This window comes from Salvelinus fontinalis, chromosome 4 (assembly GCF_029448725.1).
Source record: "Salvelinus fontinalis isolate EN_2023a chromosome 4, ASM2944872v1, whole genome shotgun sequence".
NCBI classification, from domain to species: Eukaryota; Metazoa; Chordata; class Actinopteri; order Salmoniformes; family Salmonidae; genus Salvelinus; species Salvelinus fontinalis.
The window spans coordinates 56,398,189-56,424,320 of NC_074668.1; the positions used below are offsets into that span (position 1 = coordinate 56,398,189).

General features: G+C 45.1%; 1 protein-coding gene across 1 annotated transcript in view; it reads right to left on the bottom strand.

Annotated features, from left to right (window-relative positions):
- Positions 1-26,132, bottom strand: part of LOC129854024 (SH3 and multiple ankyrin repeat domains protein 2-like) — a 271,897-nt gene that overhangs the window by 70,726 nt on the left and 175,039 nt on the right. The window contains exons 15-16 of the mRNA XM_055920631.1: positions 17,236-17,318; positions 14,327-14,451 (exon numbers count right to left, since the gene is read on the bottom strand). Coding sequence (XP_055776606.1) covers positions 14,327-14,451; positions 17,236-17,318 — 208 coding nt within the window. The remainder of the gene's footprint in view (positions 1-14,326; positions 14,452-17,235; positions 17,319-26,132) is intronic.

The window sequence follows — 26,132 nt, forward strand, 5'->3', positions numbered from 1 at the left end:
CTCAACATGATTTGGGTGGATCTCAACCTCGTTATAAAATTAGCTTTGTTTCCAGAAGGTATCAAAATTGTCATTAAATGTTACAACCCCAGACCTGCAATAGTCTTGTAGCCATGGAGGGCTACAAGGGCCAGGCGTTTGTTGGTGTCAAGCAGAGACCCAATCAGTTCTTTCAAATCCATCTTCAGCTGTTCTGAGCTGCCCTTCATAATGTAATTGAATCCCACATGAACTATGCTAGACTACATTTCCACAATCATCTCCTTTGTTTTGTTGACGTTGAGTGAGAGGTTATTTTACTGACACCACACTCCGTGGGCTCTCACCTCCTCCCTGTAGGCCGTCTCGTCGTTGTTGGTAATCAAGCCTACCACTGTAGTGTCGTCCGCAAACTTGATGATTTAGTTGGAGGCGTGCATGGCCACGCAGTCGTGGGTGAACAGGGAGTACAGGAGAGGGCTCAGAACGCACCCTTGTGGGGCCCAAGTGTTGAGGATCAGCGGGGTAGAGATGTTGTTACCTACCCTCACCACCTGGGGGCGGCCCGTCAGGAAGTCCAGTACCCAGTTGCACAGGCCGGGGTAGAGACCCAGGGTCTCGAGCTTGATGACGAGTTTGGAGGGTACTATGGTGTTAAATGCTGAGCTGTAGTCGATGAACAGCATTCTCACATAGGTATTCCTCTTGTCCAGATGGGTTAGGGCAGTGTGGTTGCGATTGCGTCGTCTGTGGACCTTTTGGGTCGGTAAGCAAATTGGAGTGGGTCTAGGGTATCAGGTAGGGTGGAGGTGATATGGTCCTTGACTAGTCTCTCAAAGCACTTCATGATGACGGAAGTGAGTGCTACGGGGCGGTAGTCGTTTAGCTCAGTTACCTTAGCTTTCTTGGGAACAGGAACAATGGTGGCCCTCTTGAAGCATGTGGGAACAGCAGACTGGGATAAGGATTGATTGAATATGTCCGTAAACACACCAGCCAGCTGGTCTCCGCATGCTCTGAGGACGCGGCTTGGAATGCCGTCTGGGCCTGCAGCCTTGCGAGGGTTAACACGTTTAAATGTTTTACTCACCTCGGCTGCAGTGAAGGAGAGCCCACAGGTTTTGGTAGCGGGCCGTTTCAGTGGCACTGTATTGTCATCAAAGCAAGCAAAAAAGTTATTTAGTCTGTCTGGGAGCAAGACATCCTGGTCTGCGACGGGGCTGGTTTTCTTTTTGTAATCCGTGATTGACTGTAGACCCTGCCACATGCCTCTTGTGTCTGAGCTGTTGAATTGCGACTCTACTTTGTCTCTATACTGGCACTTAGCTTGTTTGATTGCCTTGCGGAGAGAATAGCTACACTGTTTGTATTCGGTCATGTTTCCGGTCACCTTGCCCTGGTTAAAAGCAGTGGTTCAGTTTCGCGCGAATGCTGCCATCAATCCACGGATTCTGGTTTCGGAATGTTTTCATCTTTGCTGTGGGTATTACATCGCTGATGCACTTTCTAATGAACTCGCTCACTGAATCAGCGTATTCGTCAATGTTGTTGTTGGACACAATGCGGAACATATCCCAATCCACGTGATCGTAGCAGTCTTCAAGCGTGGAATCAGATTGGTCGGACCAGCGTTGAACAGACCTGAGCGCGGGAACTTCTTGTTTTAGTTTCTGTTTGTAGGCTGGAAGCAACCAAATGGAGTCGTGGTCAGCTTTTCCGAAAGGAGAGCGGGGGGTGGCCTTATATGCGTTGCGGAAGTTAGAATAACAATGATCTAGGGTTTTACCAGCCCTGGTAGCACAATCGATATGCTGATAGAATTTAGGGAGTTTTGTTTTCAGATTAGCCTTGTTAAAATCCCCAGCTACGATGAATGCAGCCTCAGGGTGTGTGGTTTCCAGTTTACATAGAGTCAGATAAAGTTTGTTTAGGGCCATCGATGTGTCTGCTTGGGGGGGAATATATACTGCTGTGATTATAATCGAAGAGAATTCCCTTGGTAGATAATGCGGTCGACATTTGATTGTGAGGAATTCTAAGTCAGGTGAACAGAATGACTTGAGTTCCTGTATGTTGTTCTGATCACACCACGTCTCGTTAATCATAAGGCATACCCCCCCGCCCTTCTTCTTACCAGAGAGATGTTTGTTTCTGTCGGCGCGATGCGTGAAGAAACCAGCTGGCTCCACCGACTCCGTTAGCGTCTCTCGAGTGAGCCATGTTACCGTGAAGCAAAGATAGTTACAGTCTCTGATGTCTCTCTGGAATGCTACCCTTGCTCGAATTTCATCAACCTTGTTGTCAAGAGACTGGACATTGGCGAGTAGTATGCTAGGGAGTGGAGCGCGGTGTGCTCTTCTCCGGAGCCTGACCAGAAGACCGCTTCGTTTGCCCCTTTTACGGCGTCGTTGTTTTGGGTCGCCGGCTGGGATCCGATCCATTGTACTGGGTGGAAGGCAATACACAGGATCCGCTTCGGGAGAGTCATATTCCTGGTCGTAATGATAGTGAGTTGACGTTGCTCTTATATTCAGTAGTTCCTCCCGACTGTATGTAATGAAACCTAAGATTACCTGGGGTACCAATGTAAGAAATAATACGTAAAAAAACAAAATACTGCATAGTTTCCTAGGAACGCGAAGCGAGGCGACCATCTCTGTCGGCGCCGGAATCTCTCATGGCTCAAAGTGGAGGAGAGATTGACTTCATCACTACTTGTTTTCGTAAGAAGTGTAGACATGCTAAATGCACCGAGCTGTCTGTTTCAACTAGTAGCACACAGCTTGGACACCCATGCATACCCCACAAGACGTGCCACCAGAGGTCTCTTCAAAATCACCTAGTCAAGAACAGACTATGGGAGGCTCACAGTACAACACAGAACCATGACTACATGGAACTCTATTCCACATCAGGTAACTGATGCAAGCAGTAGAATCAGATCAACAAAAAAAAAATAATACACCTTATGGAACAGCGGGGACTGTGAAGAGATACACACAGGTACAGAGATGCACATGCACACACGCACTAGCACACACACTCCACACACATGTACATTGTAATATTGTTGTATGGTGGTTTTATACATTTTGTATTGCAGATACAGTGGCTTGCGAAAGTTTTCACCCCCCTTGGCATTTTTCCTATTTTGTTGCCTTACAACCTGGAATTAAAATTGATTTTTTGGGGGGTTTGTTTTATTTGACTTACACAACGTGCCTACCACTTTGAAGATGCTAAATATTTTTTTATTGTGAAACAAACAAGAAATAAGACAAAAAAACTGAAAACTTGAGTGTGTATTCACCCCCCCCCCCCCCCCCCCCCCCCCCCCCCCAAAGTCAATACTTAGTAGAGACACGTTTTGCAGCAATTGCAGCTGCAAGTCTCTTGGGGTATGTCTCTATAAGCTTGGCACATCTAGCCACTGGGATTATTGCCCATTCTTCAAGGCAAAACTGCTCTAGCACCTTCAAGTTGGATGGGTTCCGCTGGTGTACAGCAATCTTTAAGTCATACCACAGATTATTAATTGGATTGAGGTCTGGGCTTTGACTAGGCCATTCCAAGACATTTAAATGTTTCCCCTAAAACCACTTCAGTGTTGCTTTAGCAGTATGCTTAGGGTCATTGTCCTGCTGGAAGCTGAACCTCCGTCCCAGTCTCAAATCTCTGGAAGACTGAAACAGGTTTCCCTCAAGAATTTCCATGTATTTAGTGCCATCCACCATTCCTTCAGTTCTGACCAGTTTCCCAGTCTCTGCCAATGAAAAACATCCCCACAGCATGATGCTGCCACCACCATGCTTTACTGTGGGGATGGTATTCTCGGGTGATGAGAGGTGCTGGGTTTGTGCCAGACATAGCAATTTCCTTAATGGACAAAAAGCTTAATTTTAGTCTCATCTGACCAGAGTACCTTCTTCCATATGTTTGGGGAGCTTATTTTTTTCTTTAAGCAATGGCTCCTTTTCTGGCAACTCTTCCGTAAAGCCCAGCTCTGTGGAGTGTACGGCTTAAAGTTGTCCTATGGACTGATACTCCAATCTCCGCTGTGGAGCTTTGCAGCTCCTTCAGGGTTATCTTTGGTCTCTTTGCTGCCCCTCTGATTAATTCCCTCATTGCCTGGTCCGTGAGTATTGGTGGGCGGCCCTCTCTTGGCAGGTTTGTTGTGGTGCCATATTCTTTCCAGATTTTAATAATGGATTTAATGGTGCTCCGTGGGATGTTGAAAGTTTCGGATATTTTTGTATAACCCAACCCTGATATGTACTTCTCCACAACTTTGTCCCTGACCTGTTTGGAGAGCTCCTTGGTCTTCATGGTGCCGCTTGCTTGGTGATGCCCCTTGCTTAGTGGTGTTGCAGACTCTGGGCCTTTCAGAACAGGTGTATATATACTGAAATCATGGAACAGATCATGTGACACTTAGATTGCACATACGTGGACTGTATTTATGTGACTTCTGAAGGTAAATGGTTGCACCAAATGTTATTTAGGGACTTCATAGCAATGGGGGTGAATATAAACTCAGCAAAAAAAGAAACATCCCATTTTCAGGACCCTGTCTTTCAAAGATAATTTGTAAAAATCCAAATAACTTCACAGATCTTCATTGTAAAGGGTTTAAACACTGTTTCCCATGCTTGCTCAATGAACCATGAACAATTAATGAACATGCACCTGTGGAACGGTCATTAAGACACTCAACAGCTTACAGACGGCAGGCAATTAAGGTCACATTTATGAAAACGTAGGACACCTAAGAGGCCTTTCTACTGACTCTGAAAAACAGCAAAAGAAAAATGCCCAGGGTCCCTGCTCATCTGTGTGAACGTGCCTTAGGCATGCTGCAAGGAGGCATGAGGACCGCAGATGTGGCCAGGGCAATACATTGCAATGTTCGTACTGTGAGACGTCTAAGACAGCGCTACAGGGAGACAGGACGGACAGCTGATCATCCTCGCAGTGGCATACCACGTGTAACAACACCTGCACAGGATCGGTACATCCGGACATCACACTTGCGGGACAGGTACAGGATGGCAACAACAACTGCCCGAGTTACACCAGGAATGCTGAGAAGCAGATAGGCTGAGAGAAGCTGGACTGAGGGCTTGTAGGCCTGTTGTAAGGCAGGTCCTCACCAGACATCACCGGCAACAACGTCGCCTATGGGCTCAAACCCACCGTTGCTGGACCAGACAGGACTGGCAAAAAGTGCTCTTCACTGCAGTTTTGTCTCACCGGGGGTGATGGTCGGATTCGTGTTTATCGTCGAAGGAATGAGCGTTACACCGAGGCCTGTACTCTGGAGCGGGATCGATTTTGGGGTAGAGGGTCCGTCATGGTCTGGGGCGGTGTGTCACAGCATCATCGGACTGAGCTTGTTGTCATTGCAGGCAATCTCAACGCTGTGCGTTACAGGGAAGATACCCTCCTCCCTCATGTGGTACCCTTCCTCCAGGCTCATCCTAACATGACCCTCCAGCATGACAATGCCACCAGCCATACTGCTCGTTCTGTGCATGATTTCCTGCAAGATAGGAATGTCAGTGTTCTGCCATAGCCAGTGAAAAGCCCGGATCTCAAACCCATTGAGACCTGTTGGATCGGAGGGTGAGGGCTAGGGCCATTCCCCCCAGAAATGTCCGGGAAATTGCAGGTGCCTTGGTGGAAGAGTGGGTTAACATCTCACAGCAAGAACTGGCAAATCTGGTGCAGTCCATGAGGAGGAGATGCACTGCAGCACTTAATGCAGCTGGTGGCCACACCAGATACTGACTGTTAATTTAGAATTTGACCCCCCCTTTGCTCAGGGACACATTATTCCATTTCTGTTGGTCACATGTCTGTGGGAATTGTTCAGTTTATGTCTCAGTTGTTGAATCTTGTTATGTTCATACAAATATTTACACATGTTCAGTTTTCTGAAAATAAACGCAGTTGACAGTGAGAGGATGTTTCTTTTTTTGCTGAGTTTATATGCACGTACCACTTTTCCTATTTTTATTTATTTCTTTAAACAAGTTCTTTTTTCAATTTCACTTCACCAATTTGGACTATATTGTGTATGTCCATTACATGAAATCCAAATCTATTTCAACTACAGGTTGTAATGCAACAAAAAAGGAAAACCTCCAAGGGGGATGAATACTTTTGCGTTGCAATAATGTTATATGATGTACTGTCTTATCTTGTTTTATGTGTGATGTAAGTGCCTTAGTGAGTTTGGACCCCCAGGAATAGTAGCTGCTGCCTTGGAAGCAGCAAATGGGGATCCCTAATAAATCAAAATTCAAATTGATAAAGTTGGTGTGAAGATGGGAAGAGGTACGTCTGTTTAAAAAATATGTCCTGCCTTTTTGACAGAAATCAACTGTACTAATTGTTCAGGCTCTGGTCTTGTCCCATCTTGATTACTGTCTGGTAATATAGTCAATTGCAGCAAGGAAAGACATAGCAAAGCTGCAGCTGGCTCAAAAAAAAGCACACCATGCCCTTACCTACACATACAGAAGCAACATCAACAACTTGCATGCCAGTCTTTCCTGGTTAAGGGTTGATGAGAGATTAACTGCTTCTCTTCTAGTTTTTATGAGAAATATTAATGTGAGGAAATTTCCAGATTGTTTGCATAATTAAATAACATACAGCTCAGACATCCATATATACCCAACAAGAAATGCCACCAGGGGTCTTTTCACAGTCTCCAAATGAATTCACGGCAACGCACAGTATTATATACAGAGCCATGATATAATTATTCACGCAAACAGCAATATTCCCTCATTTCTTTTTATAAAACAACATCTCGTGGCACAATAGGGGCTGTGAAATTACACACAAACACTCTAACAAACACAATCTACAGTACACGCACGTTATTCTTTAGTTGTATTGTTTGTATATCGTTGCATTTTAAATTTGCGTGACTGTTCTAGTCTGACAGTGTTTTGTTACTTGTCGTGTTTTATGTTTTTGTGTGGACCCCTTTTGCTTCGGCAAAAGCTAATGGGAATGTGAATAAACAAATAAACTGGGGACAAAAATAAGACGGGACAAAAATTACGGATGTGGTGTTTTGTGCTGTGCATGTAATTCATTACCTGACCCCCCAAAGTCAAACTAATCCCGCCTGAATAGGGCTATAGTGCCTACTTCTAGCATTCTAAATCTCAAACATAGTCTGCTGAACACTGCATATCCATAGCGCTAAGTGGATGCAGATTACAAGTTAACAGGTTGCAGCGCTAGTTATTACAGACCCTCTAGCTATCATCACAATACTGCTTGTCAGAGAGAAAATTGGCCACACACTCAGACATAATTGGGTCAAGGGCAATGGTTGTAATCCCATCAATATCACTGAGCACAGACCTGGGGGCTGTTGGGAAACCATGGTTGACTGCTATAATAGCATGGAACTGAGCTAGCTAGCAACGTAGCATTTTTACAGTGCTAGAATATCACACAGCAATGTGTTTATTAGCAATGCGCTAAAATGACGAAAACTTAGCTTTACTGGTTTGTTGTAACTAACAGGGGAAAGAGATAGCGTTATCAGTCCACTGGTAGAATTATGGTTTGGTAAGAGATTTTGTATTTGTATCTGCTGTATTTGTGTAGCACTAGATTGACAGTAAAATGCTCAGAATATGCAGCAGTGGGGAAGAGATCTGACTGTCACGTGCACACGCACACACACAAACAAACACACACACCTGGGGGTTGAGGGGAGCAGCTGCCTTTGCATACATACAGTGGTCACACACAGCACTCTCCTGACCCGGGAAAGGGGAGCGTTATATAACAGTCTTCCTCCCGATCTCGCTATCTCTAGTCAAACACACTCAGGCAGAGAGATACAGCAAGAACATCCGTGTACTGTACTGTACCATATTCATTGTCTTGGATGCCAGAGATCTCCTTGAACTGAGTGTGGAAGCGAGAGCGAGAAAGTGAGAGGGGGTAGCTTCTACATTTGAGAAATGACTATGTACTGTAGCAATCTGCTAACAGTCTTGATCTGGGATAACCATGTAAGAATTCCTCCATGCTACAGTTTATTAATTTGTAGGAAATCCTAGCTTAAACATGCGCCTGGCAATGTAATAACCATATTACTATGATGAAGCTGTTATAACACATGGGACTATTTTCACAAGAGGCTAATTACACACACTTGCAGAAGAGCAGATAGCTGACACAACACAACTTACCGAAACTGACCCAATGTTTCCACTCACTGAGAATATCAGGAAGTGCCCCTGCTGACCACTGACAACATATCTTGTGACAACATGAGCCACACTGACACACCAGACTTTGGAAACAGGAACACACAAACGCACACACCAAATCTCCTGTTTAGCTGAACATTTGGTAACAAAGAACTTCTGCTTCAAGACTCAGAAGGATGACGCCCAGCTCATCAGGACCAATCTGAGAAGACAACAACCTGTCCAGAGCCAACCAGAGGATCAGGACTTCAAGACTCAACCTACTTTCTGTGTTGTATAAAACATGTAAACAAACTGTTTTAGGGGCTCTGCTCTGCTAGTTCTCTCTGAGCTAAAGGAACGAGACCGTGCACGCTGTACCAAATATCTTTACTCTGAATAAACTGTCAACTGTCATACAATTTAACACTTCGTCCGAATCGCTCCTTGACCCACTCTCCTTCCTCCTTTAAGAATCATCAACAACCACCACAATCTTACTTAGTAATCTACAGGGGGGCTGACAGGGCTAAGGTCCTCAAACTGCTGTGGCAGCCACTTACAGTACAGTATACCCAAAATACTTTACTTGTATTTTAGCGATTTCAGTAGTTACCACAACCACAAATTCATAAACCCTGCCTATTTTTACAATTTCTCTCCTTAACATTTTATTTTACCACAGAGAGCATTTGCTTCTATTTGTTCTCCTCCGTTCCTGGCTGGCAAAGTGCCAGGATGTTGTCTGGTTTTGAATTGGAATGCATCTGAGAAGTTGAATATTTTAAACTTTGATAAACTTGAAATTATAGTTTGTAAACTTGATTCACAGACATTGAATGCAATAGCTACCATATTGAAAATAAATATGTAAATATTGAATTTGAATAGTCAAGAGAAAAAAAAAGTGAATGCAATATTCATTGAAATTAGTTTAAAATCATTAAATACAAGTTCAGTTTATGAATTCAAGGATTTCATTTGTGTACTACTGTAACGGTCCTGACCTGTTTTATGTTGTTTTTGTATGTGTTTAGGTCAGGGCATGTGTTTTGGGTGGGCAGTCTATGTTATCTGTTTCTATGTTGGTTTTGGTTGCCTGGTATGGCTCTTAATTAGAGGCAGGTGTTTTGCGTTCTCCTCTAATTAAGAGTCATATTTAGGTAGGGTGTTCTCACTGTTTGGGTGTGGGTGATTGTCTCCTGTTTCTGTGTCAATGTTACACCATACGGGATTGTTTCGGTTTGTTCGTGCGTTTATGTAGTCTGTTCCTGTGTCGGCGTGCTTCGTGTATTTGTAAGTTCGTTTGTTCAGGTCTGTCTACATCGTTTTGTTATTTTGTTAGTTATATCAAGTATAGTTCGTTTTCGTCTTAGTTTGGTCTGTTTTGTTTATTTAATAAATCATCATGTATTCACAACCCGCTGCGCCTTGGCTCGATCACTACACCTCCTCTTCTTATGAAGAGAGAGAGGAACGCCGTTACAACTACCAATAAAAAAATATAAAATTAAAATTCTATATAATACAACTTCTAACTTATGGAATTGAAATACAATTTCCGTTGGCACTGAAATCACTCCATACTTTGGGCCATACACTCCACTTAACATTAGTAAGCCACTGGTTCCTAAGCCGTAGTCTTTATAGACGGAATAGGCAAGATACATTCAGCCTCTTGGAAGGAAATGAAAGTTCAATGAAAAATCAGTTTTTGGCATTAACTGCCAAATCATTTTGGGGATAAAAAGTGTGTTTTGGTATATTGCGCATCCTGTTCAAGACCCTGGTAAAAGTTAGTGCACTATAAAGGTAATGGGGTTCCATTTTGGATGCAGCCCAGCCCATCAGCTGAGGGCACAGTCATTTGCCAAAAACTGCAGTGTCTGAGGAACAAGAGGTCAGTGTTCCAACAGCAAGGAGTCTCGCCATTACAGACAGTTTAACAGAGGAGAGGGGAGGAGAAGTGAGGGGAGGCGAGGGGAGGAGATCCCTCATCTCCAAAAGCAGCTTGGTGAACTCAGCCCTGGTGAACTCTGTGTATTTCATGTCACCAGCAGCCTGCAGTAAAACTGCCACCTTTAACATTTGACACTGACAGGATACGAAGTCACCCGATTCCCCTCGGGAATCATCGGGAACAAGCGACTCATTTTCTACAGTGCTTATCCAACAGGGCAGAGCTAGATTGTCACCTCAGGAACGACGACAGAGGCTTAACTCCAACAATTGCCTGTATTGTGGTGCTAGAGGGCATTACAAATCCGTCTGTCAAGTAAAAGACCAGACTCATCAGCTAGGTAAGAGTACCATGTTGGGTCATACTGGGAGTTTTCTAACTCACATTATTCATTCTCTCTTCCATGTTATCCTGCTGTGGGGTGACCGGTCTAAATCTCTCCGGATGCTCATTGACTCTGGAGCTGATGAGAGTTTAATGGACACTACTCTGGTTTCGGAGCTTGGTATCTCCACACAACCCCCCTCCATTCCTATGGCTCCAGAGCACTGGACGGACACACCATAGGCAGGGTCAGTACGGTGCCCATTAACCTTTATGTGTCGGGCAATCGCAGTGAGTCTATACAGCTTCTTCTCATTGAATCTCCCAATGTTCCTGTTGTTTTGGGATTTTCATGGCTCCAGAGACACAACCCCGTTATTGACTGGACCACTGGTTCTATCCTGGGTTGGAACCCGTTCTGCCACTCACATTGCCTGAAGGCGGCTCAGCCTGTCCTGGGATGTCCTCCTGCGGGCTCCAACCTCCAATTTCGCCGCTATTCCCACCGAATTCCAGGACCTCCTGGAGGTGTTCAGCAAGGCCCGCGCCACCTCCCTCCCTCCGCATCGTCCCTACAATTGCGCTATTAATCTCCTCCCGAGCACAACACTGCCTCGTTGGCGGCTATATTCCCTGTCTGGCCCTGAGACCAAGGCCATGGAGGAGTACATTGAGGACTCTCTGGCTGCTGGGAGTATTCGTCCATCTGCCTCCCCTTCCGGCGCAGGGTTCTTCTTTGTGGAAAAAAAGGACAAAACCCTGCGTCCATGTATCGACTACCGGGGCCTCAATGACATCACAGTGAAGAATCGTTACCCTCTACCAGTCCTCTCCTCGGCTTTCGAACGTCTGCAGGGGGCAACCATCTTTTCCAAGTTGGACCTTCGGAATGCCTACCACCTAGTTCGAATACACGAAGGAGACGAGTGGAAGACGGCCTTCAACACAGCTAGTGGACACTATGAGTACCTGGTCATGCCGTTTGGACTCACCAACGCTCCCGCAGTGTTCCAGGCCCTGGTCAACAATGTGCTCAGTGACATGTTGAATAGATTTGTGTTTGTCTACCTCAACGACATGCTCGTTTTCTCCCGTCCTGCTCAAGAACATGTCCTCCATGTCTGACAAGTCCTTCAGCGCCTCCTAGAGAACCAGTTGTTCATGAAAGCTGAGAAGTGTGAATTCCACTGCTCCACTATCTCCTTTCTGGGATATGTCATTGCCGAAGGGAGTGTTCAGATGGATCCTGAAAATGTGAGAGTGGGGAAGGATTGGGGGAGGGGGGGGGGAAACCGAATGTTTGTCCCTGATTCGGCCCGAGCTTAGGTCCTGGAATGGGCTCATTCCTCCAAGCTCACCTGCCATCCCGGCTCCTGTCGAACCCTGGCCTTCCTCTGACAACGCTTCTGGTGGCCCAATATGGTTTCTGACGTCTCAGCCTTCGTCACCACATGCACGCTGTGTGCTCAGAATAAGACTGCGGCAGGCTCCGGCTGGCCTCCTTCAGCACACTCCCTGTTCCTCATCGCCCCTGGTCCCATATGTCCCTGGATGTTGTCACTGGGCTTCCTCCGTCTGATGGCAACACCACTATCCTGACAGTAGTGGATAGTTTCTCTAAAGTCGCCCATTTCATCTCTCTCCCCAAGTTACCTTCAGCCAAGGAGACGGCCCAGCTCATGGTGCAGCACGTCTTCTGAATCCATGGACTCCTTGTTGACATTGTCTCTGATCCTGGTCCTCAATTCTCATCCAGATTCTGGAAGGCGTTCTGCACCCTCATTGGGTCGTCGGCCAGCCTGTCCTCCAGGTTTCATCCCCAGTCCAACGGCCAGGCGGAGCAAGCCAATCAAAACCTGGAGACTGCGCTTAGGTGCCTTGTCTCAACCAACCCCACCACCTGGAGCCGGCAACTTGTGTGGGTGGAGTACGCCCGGAACACTTTTCCCTGCCCGGCCACTGGGCTTTTGCCCCTTCGAGTGTTCCATGGGATATCAGCCACCGCTCTTCCCAGAGCAAGAAGAAGAGGTCAACATACCCTCGGTCCAGATGTTCATCCGCCACTGTCGGCGTACCTGGGAGAGAGCTCGGTCTGCTCTTATCAAGGCCACCTCCAGGTATCGTCGACAAGCGGACTGCCACCAGACTCCGGCTCCCAACTATCATCTCGGGCAGAGGGTATGGATGTCTACGCGGGACCTGCCCCTCCGGGTGGAGTCCCGTAAACTTTCCCCCCGTTTTATTGGTCCTTTCCCCATCTCTAAAGTCCTTAGTCCCACTGCTGTTCGTCTTCTGTTGCCCCATACCCTTCGTATACACAATCACTTTTCATGTGTCCAGGATTAAGCCTTGTCTCACTGTCCTTTGTCTCCTATTTCCAGGCCCACCCCACCTGCCGTCTCATCGACGGCCATCCGGCGTACACGGTGAGACGCCTCCTGAGGGTTCAACCTCGGGACAGGGGTTTCCAGTACCTGGTTGACTGGGAGGGTTATGGCCCGGAGGAGAGGTGCTGGGTCCCTGCTAAGGACATCCTGGACCTGGCCCTCATCGCCGACTTTCACCGCCGGCACCCTGGTCAACCAGGTATAAAAAATTATAATAATAAAAAAATCACCATGTCATTGGATTTAGGTTAAAAAAAAAATGAAATGCCCTAACATTGATGACTTTTTGCAAATCTAATCAGTTTTCCACGTTGTCACAACATCCTCACATTGATTTTTTTGAAATGATGTGGAAATAACATTGATTCAAGCAGTTTTTGCCTAGTGGGTAGTCTGTGTTTTAAGATGCTGTAATAGAGAGATGAGGGGAAAAAGAGGGGGCAGGATGTGTAACAGCTCATGAGAGAGGAGTGAGGGAAAGAGAGGAGAGAAAGCTAGAGATGGAGGCAGAGAGCGAGGGAGAGTTGCAGATAGATGCAGTTTTCTCTCATCATTTGCTGCTCCATTTAGCAAGAGCCAAGACAAACCCCAACCACAGCACTGCACTGAGTACAGTTGCACTGTTTGCACTTGTTACACGCGCATACAGTATGCACGCAGCCCAACAGGGATTCACAACCATGTTCATAACAATTATCAAACAGCACCATCATAACCACTATCCCACAAAAACAGAACCCAAAAAGTACCCACAAAAACAGTACTTCGGGTCTCAGGAATGTTATTGTGTGATGCTAGCCTAAGCTGGCTATCACTACCTGGATGTAGCTTTTCCCACTACATCTTTGGCTGTGACCCACCTAATGCCTTTCACCACAAATAAACAAACCAATGCTACTGGACACAATCACATCTTCATCTGCCACCAGACATGGAACTACCCTTGACTTAGTGGTGGATCCTGACCCAGAGTTTGGGAATCACTGGTCTGATCCAAAAGCACTCCAAAACTCAAAGAATTGAGCAGAAACAGGACGGGTGGTAACTACCTGGTATCAAAAGCTGCAAAGTTTGGCTTGTTGTAATTAATATTAAAAAAAGAACATTTAATTATAACATTATTATTGCATAATTATCATACCATCGTGTGCTTTCTAAGTAAATGCCAGGTAAATAGCGGCCTGTAAAATAAAGAGGTACCTAAGATCAAGTTGAACCAAAGATCAAGTGCCAACAGATATCACCAATCAGCTCTCAATCATCCCAAAAAGTATCTCTACAACTAATCTCATTGCTTCTAGCAGCAGGAAGAAAGAACTCTGTTTGGGACAGGAAGTGAAGAGTAGTATGATACACACACACACAAAATCACACAGACACAAAATGCACCCCCTCTCACATAAAAGCGCATACATGAACACACATGCATGCACGCGCACACACACACCTACCTCGATGAGGAAGTCCCCGGTCCTAAGCCCCGCCTGCCAGGCCACTCCTCCCTCGTCCACCGACTCCAGGTATTGGAGAGCTGGGAAGGCAGGGGTGGGAGTAAACTCCTCGATGGGCGTGTCCGCTATGGGAGAGAAAGCGAGAGAGAGAAGGTAAGTGGGTCACCTTATCCTGGACACCACTCCCCTCCTCAACCCTGAGCCTATGGAGATCTAGCCCCATTCCAGATCTGTACACACACACACACACAACACACACACACACACACACACACACAGCTTTATTTACATGACATTTTTAGGATGGATGGGAAGAAAAAAAATGGGGTTTAGCATTGGCTTTGTGGTCGGCAGACAAACATACAAACAAACATCTGAGTGTTCACCAGAGACAAGCAGAGAGAATCCATTCATCACCAATAAACCCACAAAGGTCATTGCCAATTCAATAAGGTGGAAGGCTGCAGACACTGTGCTGTCATCAACACAGCCAGATTAGATTACTGCTGTCCTAATGTCTATGCATGGCAGTGTGTGTGTGTGTGTGTGTGTGTGTGTGTGTGTGTGTGTGTGTGTGTGTGTGTGTGTGTGTGTGTGTGTGTGTGTGTGTGTGTGTGTGTGTGTGTGTGTGTGTGTGTGTGTGTGTGTGTGTCTAGACACAAGGTTTGCCCCGGTGGTAGGGGCAGTAAGATCTCTTTCTCCCATCTCCTATAATCCTGTCTATTTTCTCTCCCTATCTCCTTATCATCACCCTTTCCCCCTGTCACCCTCTCTCTCTTTCCCCTCTCCCATCTCTTCTCCTATCCTCTCTTCCACCTTCCACTGGCCAGTGATATTCACACGATGTCCTCGTGGCAGCCAGAAACCAATGGTGACAAGTGACATTTCTGATAAATCACCCTCTTACTGTACGAGAGATGCTAGGCACTGTGTGTGTGTGCGTGGGAGCGTGTAAGCGCAAGCATTCATTTGTGATTTGATGTGAGAGTGGGTGCATTGTGTGTCTGTTTTTGTGTGATTTTGTGTGTTTCCGTTGTGTGTATGTGTGTGTGTGAGCATCAGTGTGTGTGTGTGTGCCAGAGGATAAAGAGGGCTGGCTCAGTTCCCTTGGGTGATGGCAGTGTCAGAACAACACTAGTACATTTGGCTTGTTGTTTTTTTATGCTAAATTACTCTCCTCTCTCTCTCTTCCTCCCTCTGTCACTTTCTTCCTCTATCCATGTCTCTAAAAAAGAAAATGCACCTCTCGACAGTGCAGACCAATGAGAATATGCCACCTCGCAGCATTTGACAGTGTGGATTATGACATGGCTGTAATCGTCATAGAAACCAAAATAGCCGCTCGGCGGGCTATTTTTAGACAGCATCACATGAGGGGTGGAACATCAAATGATGTGTGGACAATCGCACTAATGTCCTGACAACATGTCCTCAACGCAGGCTGATATTGATGTGTGTGTGTGTGTGTATGTGCATTTGCAAGTATGTGCTCTAGATTAGAGGTCTTCACAGATCCACCTGTAGCCGAACACCCGAGATCCAGAATTCTAAATAATGTCAAGGGTCTGGTAGGATCTGATACGATTGTCACGGGTCTCAGGGTATGTGTAATTTTGACAGACTTGTCAGGATGGACCCATATAGATCTGAATGTGACTGCTGCAGTAGAGAGAGGAATTTTGTATAATTCTTCCTTCTGCTCTTTGATTTTCACCAGAGTGGCGCATGTGGCAATTGTCGGCCAATCATAAGTCATCAACGCGGCAATAGGCTACAGTCATAGAGCCTCCATGTGGGCCATAAATTATGAGATATTAATCAATGGAAGATGCAATTAAAGTGATGGAATTAAAAGTTAGGCTACTACTTTATATTCTGAATGGAGTTGTTGTTGTTGTTGTTGTTGTTTGTAACTGTGTAAAATGAGAAAGTGCTCGCAGCCTCAATTAGCCTAGCTAGCTGGCAAGCTTAACTACATTCACCCGGTTTAATGGAGTCAAGACAGCTACTCAGAATCATATTGGATGATAAATAACTTAGCTATGGCAGCTATTAGTTTACTACAGCGCGTCGGCTTAGTTGGTTGCAGTCTCTCCCTCCCTCCTCCCTGTTCCCGTGTCACTCACTCACACTCAAAGTAGCCTACACACACAGAACGGCACCTGCTAGAGCGTCACCTCTCTCTACCCCCTCTTCCTTGCGCTTGAAATCAAATCACATTTTATTGGTCACATACAGGTTTAGCAGATGTTATTGCGGGTGAGGCAAAATACTTGTTAAAAAAGGAGTTTAAAATGGACTTTTCTGCTGCTTCTCTCCCCCGGATCTGTCCGGGTCTGGATCTGACCAGATCTATAAGGAACGGGTCTAGTTGTTCGGAACAGGTCTCTATATTTAAAACATGTATTTATGAAGATGGGAAAGCCCCAGGTCCATTTCGGAACATGAAGGGCTCTGTTCTAGAGAGGTGGACAGAAGTGCTGTTAGTCTTTGTGTGTGTGTGTGTGTGTGTGTGTGTGTGTGTGTGTGTGTGTGTGTGTGTGTGTGTGTGTGTGTGTGTGTGTGTGTGTGTGTGTGTGTGTGTGTGTGTGTGTGGTGCCTGGCTGGCTAGACATTGATGTTGACAGACAGACAGACAGACAGACAGACAGACAGACAGACAGACAGACAGACAGACAGTTGTTTACATTATACAGTAGGCTATAGGTGACCGCCATACAGAGTGGAGGGGTTCCTGTGGTTACATCAGGTGGGCAAAACCATTTTAATCTCATTAACGTTTTATCATATAGAGACATAGATCAAATACATAGGCTGTTATTATCTTGTTTAATGTGCAGTGCATACATATACAGTGACCATGAGAAAGGGATAAGGAGAAGGTGGGAGACACCAGGGTAGCCTCTTACCTTTGGCCCCTCGCAGAACGAAGCCGAAGCCTTCATTCTCCTTCTTGGTCAAGACCACTGTCTTCTCGTCGACCACGCAGTCGCTGTGGAGAAAATGCCGCGCAAAGCGCCCGTTATTACAGCCCATCATCCGCATCATGGCCACAGCCGCCCGCACCGAGTGCAGGTTCATCCCGGTAAGCTACTCTGGGCAGCCCCCGATGGAGGGGCTCCTTGCCTCGGCCCCTTTTAGCTCAAATGAAGTGCGCGACAACGCTGGCAGTGGCAGTCCGGCGCCCGCATCTCCAGAAAAGCCGCCGCCGCTCCTCTCCTATCCTCTGCCGCCGAAAACCACTCGGGAGAGCGACACGCGGAGGCCAGAGCTGGCGACTAAGTCGAAGCGTTACGTCGGATAGAAGCAGCATTACCGACTAAATAAATGATGATGAAAGCGTGGCTTGGCGCGGAGGAGGGGGAGAGAAACGGAACGGAGGGTGGAAGGCAGTTAAAATAGTCCTAGGCGAGGAGTGCGCGTAACGGATGAGAGAAAAGAGAGAGTGACCAGCATGGCAGTGCGCGGGCACGACGACAGAAGGCCATGCGTGCGTGTTGACCCTTTCACTGGAGTCGAGAGGTGGGTGTCCTCTCACTCAGTGGCGTGGGGTGGCGGTGGATGACACAGAGAGGGACGCAGCCCGCATGCGCTTGCATGACATTTTTCATTATGTAATCCAAGGCGATAGATGCGCCCAAGAAACGTGATGAGCGAAACAGACAGGGAGATAAAGGTATTCAGGTAATTATGTTTCTTTCATTTTGAATGATGTGGTTTAAAATAACGGATGTGGCATTGACATAGTTTTTACAAAATAGATTTTTGTTGGATCCTCTTTCCTCAGCCTGACTCCAAATGAGATTGGGAACAAAGGTGATAACTCCAACCTGTGCACTCATACTCAAAAACCAGAATGCCACCACGTCAGTCACAGCCACATACAATCAGGCTATTCAATTCTCAGACTCTATAACTTCCAGAAAGAAACAAAATCTACCAGCAGCAATGACGTGGTCCAAGCAATACAGCCCCATCACCACCACAGTAGGGCTACCAGGCTACCAGCAGTACTGCTATATACCCTTTACCTGCCACATCTGCTGCTGGAACCGTTCAGTCTATCTAAATACTATATATAAGGATAGCATGAGGGAGATTGTGAGATAAGTGTCTAGTGCCAAATGAAAATTCAATATGTGCTTTTCATTCCCCCCTAATCCCAGCTCTTATGGCAGATGTATTATTTTTTAATTTTTTTATTTCACCTTTATTTAACCAGGTAGGCCAGTTGAGAACAAGTTCTCATTTACAACTGTGACCTGGCCAAGATAAAGCAAAGCAGTGCGACAAGAACAACAACACAGTGTTACACATGGGATAAACAAACGTTCATTCAATAACACAATAGAAAAATCTATATAAGGTGGGTGCAAATGTAGTAATATTAGGGAGGTAAGGCAATAAATAGGCCATAGTGGCGAAATAATTACAATTTAGCATCAACACTGGAGTGATAGATGTGCAGATGATGATGTGCAAGTAGAGATAGTGGGGTGCAAGAGAAAAATAAATAACAATATGCGGATGAGGTAGTTGGGTGGGCTATTTATAGATGGGCTGTGTACAGGTGCAGTGATTGGTAAGCTGCTCTGACAGCTGATGCTTAAATTTAGTGAGGGAGATATAAGTCTCCAGCTTCAGTGATTTTTGCAATTCGTTCCAGTCATTGGCAGCAGAGAACTGAAAGGAAAGGCGGCCAAAGGAGGAATTGGCTTTGGGGATGACCAGTAAAATATACCAGCTGTAGCACGTGTTACGGGTGGGTGTTGCTATGGTGACCAGTGAGCTGAGATAAGGTGGGGCTTTACCTAGCAAAGACTTATAGATGACCTGGAGCCAGTGGGTTTGGCAACGAATATGAAGCGAGGGCCAGCCAACAAGAGCATACAATCACAGTGGTGGGTAGTATATGGGGCTTTGGTGATAAAATGGATGGCACTGTGATAGACCACATCTAATTTGCTAAGTAGAGTGTTGGAGGCTATTTTGTAAATGACATCGCCGAAGTCAAGGATCGGTAGGATAGTCAGTTTTACGAGGGTATATAGCGATCGGTCCGGACAACAGGCCCTCCGATTTGACACGCTGATCTCTATCTGAGAAGTAGTTGGTGAACCAGGTGAGGCCGTCATTTCAGAAACCAATGCGGTTGAGTCTGCCGATAAGAATGCGGTGATTGACAGAGTCGAAAGCCTTGGCCAGGTCGATGAAGATGGCTGCACAGTACTGTCTTTTATCGATGGCGGTTATGATATCGTTTAGGACCTTGAGCGTGGCTGAGGTGCACCCATGACCAGCTCGGAAACCAGAATGCATAGCAGAGAAGGTACGGTGGGATTCGAAATGGTTGGTGATCTGTTTGTTAAGTTGGCTTTCGAAGAATTTAGAAATGCAGGGCAGGATGGATATAGGTCTATAACAGTTTGGGTCTAGAGTGTCTCCCCATTGAAGAGGGGGATGACCGCGGCAGCTTTCCAATCTTTAGGGTTCTCAGACGATACGAAAGAGAGGTTGAACAGGCAAGTAATAGGGGTTGCAACAATTGCGGCGGATCATTTTAGAAAGAGAGGGTCCATATTGTCTAGCCCAGCTGATTTGTAGGGGTCCAGATTTTGCAGCTCTTTCAGAACATCATCTATCTGGATTTGGGTGAAGGAGAAGCAGGGGGGGGGGGAGTTGCTGAGGGGGGTGCAGAGCTGTTGGCCGGGGTAGGGGCAGCCAGGTGGAAAGCATGGCCAGCCGTAGAAAAATGCTTATTAAAATTCTCAATAATGGGGGCAGCTGGGAGGAGGTGCTCTTATTCTCCATGGACTTCACAGTGTCCCACAACTTTTTGGAATTTGTGCTACAGGATGCAAATTTCTGTTTGAAAAAGCTAGCCTTTGCTTTCCCAACTGACTGTGTATATTGGTTCCTAACTTCCCTGAAAAGTTGCATATCGCGTGGGCTATTCGATGCTAATGCAGTACACCACAGGATGTTTTTGTGCTGGTCAAGTGCAAGTAAAGTCTGGAGTGAACCAAGGGCTAAATCTGTTCTTAGTTCTACAAGATAAACTTGAGCAAATTAGTATGCCACACAAGTCACACTGTCATATATATATATACATACAGTTGAAGACGGAAGTTTACATACACCTTAGCCAAATACATTTAAACTAATATATTTACATTTAAATTCCTGACGTTTAATCCTAGTAAAAATTCCCTGTTTTAGGTCAGTTAGGATCACCACTTTATATTAAGAATGTGAAATGTGAGAATAATAGTAGAGAGAATAATTTATTTCAGCTTTTATTTATTTCACCACATTCCCAGTTAGTCAGAAGTTTACATACACTCAATTAGTATTTGGTAGCATTGCCTTTAAATTGTTTAACTTGGGTTAAACGGTTCAGATAGCCTTCCACAAGCTTCCCACAATAAGTTGGGTAAATTTTGGCCAATTCCTCCTGACAGAGCTGGTGTAACTGAGTCAGATTTGTAGGCCTCCTTGCTCGCACACGCTTTTTCAGCTCTGCCAACAAATTTTCTATTGGATTGAGGTCAGGGATTTGTGATGACCATTCCAATACCGTGACTTTATTGTCCTTACGTCATTTTGCCACAACTTTGGAAGTATGCTTGGGGTCATTGTCCATTTGGAAGATCCATTTGCGACCAAGCTTTAACCTCCTGACTGATGTCTTGAGATGTTGCTTCAAAATATCCACATAATTTGATGTTATTTTAATGGACAAAAACTGTGCTTTTCTTTCAAAAACAAGGACATTTCTAAGTGATCCCAAACTTTTTAACTGTACTGTATATATATATATATATATATGCACATAGACAGTGTGACTAGTGTGGCATACACATTTGCTAACGTTTATCTGCCATAAGAGCTATGATGGGGGGGGAATAAAAGGCACCTATTGAACTTTCAATTGGCAGTACATCTCACAATTTCCCTAATTTTATCCTTCCTTCACACCATGGCCCCCAAGAAGCTCTCTCTCTCTGTGCGTGTGTGTGTGTGTGTGTGTGTGTGTGTGTGTGTGTGTGTGTGTGTGTGTGTGTGTGTGTGTGTGTGTGTGTGTGTGTGTGTGTGTGTGTGTGTGTGTGAGCCTTGCGTGCGTGCGCGCGTGCGTGCGTGTGTGTGTGTGTACTCTACAATTGAAAATGAGGGGTAAAAAAATTGTAAAATCCACCCAGACAGTGTATGAGATATGAGACACATTAAACAGGCATGGTGAGGGATGAGAGGAGAGATAGAGAGCTGCAACTGCCTTCCTAGCAACAGAGCAGCAAATGCAGAGTTTCCTTAGCAACGCAATCTGTTTAGAAAAAAAAGGACAACATACTGGTTATATTATTAATGGTATTATCATTATAGTAATAATACAACTTTTTATTTAAATAGTGTTTATTCAAAACACCCAGTCACTTTAACCTGTCAGGATAATCAGCAAGATCAAAAGCAATACGATCACACATTAAAATAGCCCATGAGGTTATCGCCCATGAACTGTCAGACATGGAGTCCAGCGGTCAATGACATTAGTGGTCAATGGCACCGTTATCACCTGAAGCATCGCCGCTTTGTTGATTTAACATCTTCCTATGGTTTGACAGAGGAGAGTTTGCATGTTATTGATTGAATCATCTCTATCCAACCACCCGAGTGACAATAACAGAACCCAAGCCCGCAATAAGCTTCTGTGGGATATCAACGCATGGTAGTCCTGGTGATGTGACCACTGCACTAATTCAAATGTCGAACCAAATGACCGGTATTGATATGTAGGCTATGTATGCCTTTTTGAAGTTTATTGTTTATTGATGTAGTTCTGTCCTTGAGCTGCTCTTGTCTATTAATGTTCTGTATTATGTAATGTTTCCTGTTTTGTGTGGACCCCAGTATGAATAGCTGCTGCTTTTGCAACAGCTAATGGGGATCCTAATAAAATACCAAATACCTAAATTGTCCTTTCTTGTTACAGGCAGAGCCATTTACAGTTGAAGTCGGACGTTTAAATACACGTAGGTTGGAGTAATTAAAACTTGTTTTTCAACCAATCCACAAATGTCTTGTTAACAAACTATAGTTTTGGCAAGTCGGGTAGGACATCTACTTTGTGCATGACACAAGTACATTTTCCAACAATTGTTTACAGACAGATTATTTCACTTATAATTCACTGTATCACAATTCCAGTGGGTCAGAAGTTTACATACACTAAGTTGACTGTGCATTCAAACAGCTTGTAACGTTCCAGAAAATGATGTCATGGCTTTAGAAGCTTCTGATAGGTTAATTGACATCATTTGAGTCAATTGGAATTTTGTTGTGAATGTATTTCAAGGCCTACCTTCAAACTCAGTGCCTCTTTGCTTGACCACATGGGAAAATCAAAATAAATCAGCCAAGACTTCAGGAAAAAAATTGTAGACCTCCACAAGTCTAGTTCATCCTTGGGAGCAATTTCCAAACGCCTGAAGGTACCACGTTCATCTGTACAAACAATAGTACGCAAGTATAAACACCATGGGACCATGCAGCTGTCATACCGCTCAGGAAGGAGACGCGTTCTGTCTCCTAGAGATGAATGTACTTTGGTGCGAAAAGTCCCAGAACAATAGCAAAAGACCTTGTGAAGATGCTGGAGGAAACAGGTACAAAGGTATCTGTATCCACAGTAAAACGAGTCCTATATCGACATACCCTGAAAGGCCGCTCAGCAAGGAAGAGGTCACTGCTCCAAAACCGCCATGAAAAAGGCAGACTACTGTTTGCAACTGCCGATCGTACTTTTTGGAGAAATGTCCTCTGGTCTGATGAAACAAAAATAGAACTGTTTGGCCATAATGACCATCGTCATGTTGGGAGGAAAAAGGGGGAGGCTTGCAAACCGAAGAACACCACCCCAACCGTGAAGCACGGGGGTGGCAGCATCATGTTGAGCTTTGTCACAGGAGGGTCTGGTGCACTTCACAAAATAGATGGCAACATGAGGAGTAAAAATTATGTGGATATATTGAAGCAACATCTCAAAACATCAGTCAGAAAGTTAAAGCTTGGTCACAAATCTTCCAAATGGACAATGACCCCAAGCATACTTCCAAAGTTGTGACAAAATGGCTTAAGGACAACAATGTCAAGGTATTGGAGTGGCCATCACAAAGCCCTGACCCCAATTCTCTAGAAAAGTTGTGGGCAGAACTGAAAAAGCGTGTGCGAGCAAGGAGGCCTACAAACCTGACTCAGTTACACCAGCTCTGTCAGGAGGAATGGGCCAAAATGCACCCAACTTATTGTGGGAAGCTTGTGGAAGGCTGCCCAAAACATTTGACCCAAGTTAAACAATTTAAAGGCAATGCTACCAAATACTCATTGCGTGTATGTAAACTTCTGACCCACTGGGAAGATGATGAAAGAAATAAAAGCTGAAATAAATCATTCTTTCTACTATTATTCTGACATTTCACATTCTTAAAATAAATTGGTGATCCAACTGACCTAAGACAGGGAATTTTTACGAGGATTAAATTGTGAAAAACTGAGTTTAAATGTATTTGGCTAAGGTGTATGTAAACTTCCGACTTCAACTGTACGTACAGGCTAGTTTTGTGTACATACACTGAGTATACAACACATTAATGACACCTGCTCATTCCATGACATAGACTGACCAGGTGAATCCAGGTGAAACCTATGATCCCTTATGATGAAACTTGTTTAATCAACCTTAATCAGTGTAGATGAAGACGATGAGAAGGGTTAAAGAAGGATTTCTTAGCCTTGAGACAATTGAGACATGGATTGAGTTTGTGTGCCATTAAGAGGGTGAATGGGCAAGACAAAATATTTAAGTGCCTCTGAACGGGGCATGGTAGTTAGTGTCAGGCGCAAGTGTAACAGTATAACTTTAAACCGTCCCCTCGCCCCGACACGGGCGCGAACCAGGGACCCTCTGCACACATCAACAACGGTCGCCCACGAAGCATCGTTACCCATCGCTCCACAAAAGCCATGGCAACCAGTGATCCAGGTCAACAGCATCAATGTAACAGTATAACTTTAGTACGTCCCCTTGCCCCGACATGGGCGCGAACCAGGGACCCTCTGCACACATCAACAACTGACACCCACGAAGCATCGTTACCCATCGCTCCACAAAAGCCACGGCCCTTGCAGAGCAAGGGGCAACACTACTAATAGGTTTCAGAGCAAGTGACGTAACTGATTGAAACGCTACTAGCGCGTACCCGCTAACTAGCTAGCCATTTCACATCCGTTACACAAGAATAGCAACACTGCTGGGTTTTTCAAGCTCAACAGTTTTCCTTGTGCATCAAGAATGGTCCACCAACCAAAGGACATCTAGCCAACTTGACACAACTGTGGGAAGAATTGAAGTCATCATGGGCCAGCAACATGGGCCAGCATGGAACACTTTCAACACTTTGTAGAGTCCATTCCCGGACAAATTGTGGCTGTTCTGAGGGCAAAAGGGAGGTGTGGGGGGGGGGGGGGGGGGGGGCAACACAATATTAGGAAGGTGTTCCAAATGTTTGGTATACAATGTACTGTATACAGTTCTCGTTACAGGCTATTGTTGTTTTATTTTTGGTTCCTTTTGTTTTGCCTCTTTCCTGTCCCTGATGTTGACGTTGACAACAATTCTGAGAAAGATTGTCGGTCTCCATTTGGCGCCTTTTTCTCCCCCTGTGCCTGTTGGCCAGGAAATGTCCTGGCTCATGTCAAATTAAATCCCCTTCTGTCTGTTAAAAATCTATTATGAATCTTTAAAGAGCAAAAAGGGCCTTGATGGCTTTGCCTACATTTTTTAAAATTAGAAGCATTTTTTTAAGCCCTACTTCAGCTTGGGATACAGATAATAGTAGCTTAGTAGTCAGGTTTGGATGCAATTACAGCTCGGTGCTGAGTTATCTGTTATCATAGGCTATTCCGTGACTTGCCACTATCAGTTGTTCACCTTGACCTATGTAGTACATACACGGCTCCTGCATATTTACAGTGCATTCAGAAAGTATGCAGACCCCTTGACTTACTCCACATTTTCCTACATTACAGCCTTATTCTAAAATGTATTTAAAAAATCCCTTATCAATCCACACACAGTCCAGTTAAATACAAAGCAAAAACAGTTATATATCTTTTTTTGAAAATGTATTAAAAATACAGAAATGTAACATTACATTTACATAAGTTTTCAGACACCTTACTCGGTACTTTGTTGAAACACCTTTGGTAGTGATTATGGTGTTATTGACTGTACGTTTGTTTATCCCATGTGTAACTCTGTGTTGTTTGTGTCGCACGGCTTTGCTTTATCTTGACCAGGTCAAAGTTGTAAATGATAACTTGTTCTCAACTGGCCTACCTGGTTAAATAAAGGTGAAATAAATCATTAATAAAAAAACATCCTCTAGTCTTCTTGGGTATGACGTTACAAGCTTGGCACCTGTATTTGAGGAGTTTCTCCCATTCTTCTCTGCAGATCCTCTCAAACTCTGTCAAGTTGGATGGGGAGCGTCGCTGCACAGCTATTTTCAAGTCTCTCCAGAGATGTTCCATCAGATTACTCAAAGACATTCCGAGACTTGTCCCGAAGCCACTCCTGCGTTATCTTGGCTGTGTGCTTAGGGTTGTTGTCCGTTGGAAGGTGAACCTTCCCCCAGTGTAAGGTCCTGAGTGCTCTGGAGCAGTTTTTCATCAAGGATCTCTCTGTACTTTGCTCCGTTCATCTTTCTGTCAATTCTGACTAGTCTCCCAGTCCCTGCCACTGAACAACATC